Raw genomic sequence first — 2,361 nt, 5'->3', positions numbered from 1 at the left:
GGGTGGGCGTGGCTGCGGTGGTAACGGCAGACTGGGTGGGACTAAAAAGTTCAATCAATCAATTCCAATTTTGCAAGAAGTTTTTTTTTCCCGCGAGAAGTTGAAATTGGTTGAACCTTTTTTTTTTTTGCACACGGCGGCGGAGGCCTAAAGCGAAAAGGTTTTATAAAACCCAGCTGAAGGCCTAAGATTGGGGCGATGGCGCGCGTGCCCACAGAGAGGGCTCTGAGTGCCGCCTCTGGCACCCGTGCCATAGGTTCGCCACCACTGCTATAGTGTGTTGATGAAGTAATACAAGGGAAGCGGGTCAGTGAGTTTGGGGCACAGGGATCTGGGGCTCTTTGGTGATCTGAGGACAGAGTTTCAGGGTCCTGGCCTCCGGTGTGCCCCACAAATCAAGACACCCCCTCCTTAATTTTTTTTTTTTTTTTGGCTAGGTCGGCTTCACCAGTGCCCCAGGGCAAGGGGGGATCCTGGCCCAGCGAGAATTCGACAGGAGATTTTCTCCACACTTCGTAAGTAATCTGACTTACACTCCTAATTTCCGTAGTTGGGAATAACGTGAGTACAGGTAGTCCCCAACGTATGACTGATAGTTTAACAACAGTTTGAAGTTCCTAGGGCTACTTATGATCCAGAGTCAGAGTTCCAAAGGCCACACATACACAAGAACTTTGAGGCTTTGTTTTCCTTAAAGAATCCTTTTATTGCTACATAGCTTCAGCACGTACATAATGAAGCCAAAAACTGAATCCTCCCACCCCCAAGCATAACTCACTCTTTCATTTTACAGTCATCAATCACGTTCTCCAGTTAGTTTGAAGTGGGAACTTTCCCTCCCGTCACTCCTCTGGTTACAACTGACCTTGGAAATACTGTACTGAAATATTGTTGTGGCTAACTATCCCCCGAGTACATACTTTCCCACCCGCTATTTTAACATTGTCTGACTTTAACTCTAGAAGTGATATACAGGTTAAATAACACATGCTTGCTTCTTCATATATGTCAAGCAAGAACATCCGATGTTAGCAGTCTTGACACACACGCACACAAACACATTTCGACCGCTTGGCAACTGCCCCGCGTTTACGGCTGTTTGCAGTGTCCTGCACTCATGTGAACTGTAGTTTACATTTTTTTTGCTGTGGGAAAAAAGCTGGTTTCCAGCTAAAAATGCCCCTAGGGACAATGGATTTCCTTAACGATCGTGGTGTCCACCATTGCAGTGATTCCTTTAGCAACTGCCCAAAGACGGTTGTAAAGTCGGGCACAGTCGTGCGGTGCCCCGTTTTAACAACTGGCAGGTCGTACGAGTGTGATCCAGGCTCAGTTACTGTCATAAATCAAAGGATACCTGTAATGTTTGGATGCAAAACGTGGCATTCCCCAGAGAATAGCTTTTTCCCATGAGGGCCAAACCAGCAGAACCGCAGGAGGTTCTGGCCCTGGAACACACCATGTACTGACCCAGGTCGCGTTGGCAGATGCAGGCACCAATGAAGTCTTTTTATTGCACTGCTATACCGCGCGACGGATGGCCCTGCACCAGCCGATAAAGCTTCACCCCAAACTTTCCTGAAGGCAGCCAGTGCAACTCAGTCCCACAAACTAGATCTGAGAGTCCCCAGAGCCGATTCACAAGGCAAGGGGGAAGTCTGTAGTTTGTAAACAAGGTTCTGAGTCCACAGGGCAGAAGCACCGTCCGAAGTCAAAAGAAGCAGAGTTTACAAAGGTCAGGGACGTGCCCGCTGAAGCAATCCATTGTTCGGCCTGTCTGCAGCCGATCCTCCCCTGTGTTTAACCACTTCCCCCAGTGACAGAGGGGCCTGGGACAGCATCCTCCTCACCCCTGGACTCTCCAGACATTCCGGGGAAGATATGCAGCTCCCCATCCCAGCTGACCACTTCCTCCAGGGCCGGAGGGGCCTGAGACAGCATCCTCCTCACCCCTGGACTCTCTAGACATTCCAGGGGAGATGTGCCATCCCTGTCGGATGGCCCCAGTTCTAGTCCCCCCCCCTCCTCCTCCTCCTCCTCCTCCTCTTCTTCCTCAAAGCCCCCTCCCTTCTAGCATTGATGATGTTACCTAGTTGGATCATGAAATGTCTGCAAGAAAATAACTAAGCTCAGAGAGCACCAAGGACCCCACAGTCCTCTTCCTCCTCTTCCTCCTCTCCTCCTCCTCCTCCTCCTCCTCTTTTTCCTCTTCTTCCTCAAAGCCCCCTCCCTTCTAGCATTGATGATAATGTTATCTAGTTGGGTCATGAAACGTCTGCAAGAAAAGCACCAAGCTCAGAGAGGACCAAGGACCCTACAGTCCTCCTTTTCCCTCCTCCTCCTCCTCCTCCTCCTCCTCCT

General features: G+C 50.0%; 1 protein-coding gene across 1 annotated transcript in view; it reads left to right on the top strand.

Annotated features, from left to right (window-relative positions):
- LOC107288052 (translocon-associated protein subunit beta) overlaps positions 1-575 on the top strand; it is a 10,459-nt gene extending 9,884 nt beyond the window's left edge. The window contains exon 5 of the mRNA XM_015816631.2: positions 438-575. Within this exon, the coding sequence (XP_015672117.1) occupies positions 438-560 (123 nt within the window). The 3' untranslated portion in view covers positions 561-575. The remainder of the gene's footprint in view (positions 1-437) is intronic.
- The last annotated feature ends 1,786 nt before the right edge of the window (positions 576-2,361 follow it).

The sequence above is a fragment of the Protobothrops mucrosquamatus genome, unplaced genomic scaffold, assembly GCF_001527695.2.
Source record: "Protobothrops mucrosquamatus isolate PMUCROS unplaced genomic scaffold, P.Mucros_1.0 scaffold_116, whole genome shotgun sequence".
In the NCBI taxonomy this organism is placed as follows: Eukaryota; Metazoa; Chordata; class Lepidosauria; order Squamata; family Viperidae; genus Protobothrops; species Protobothrops mucrosquamatus.
This window is presented reverse-complemented; position numbering and strand designations above follow the sequence as displayed.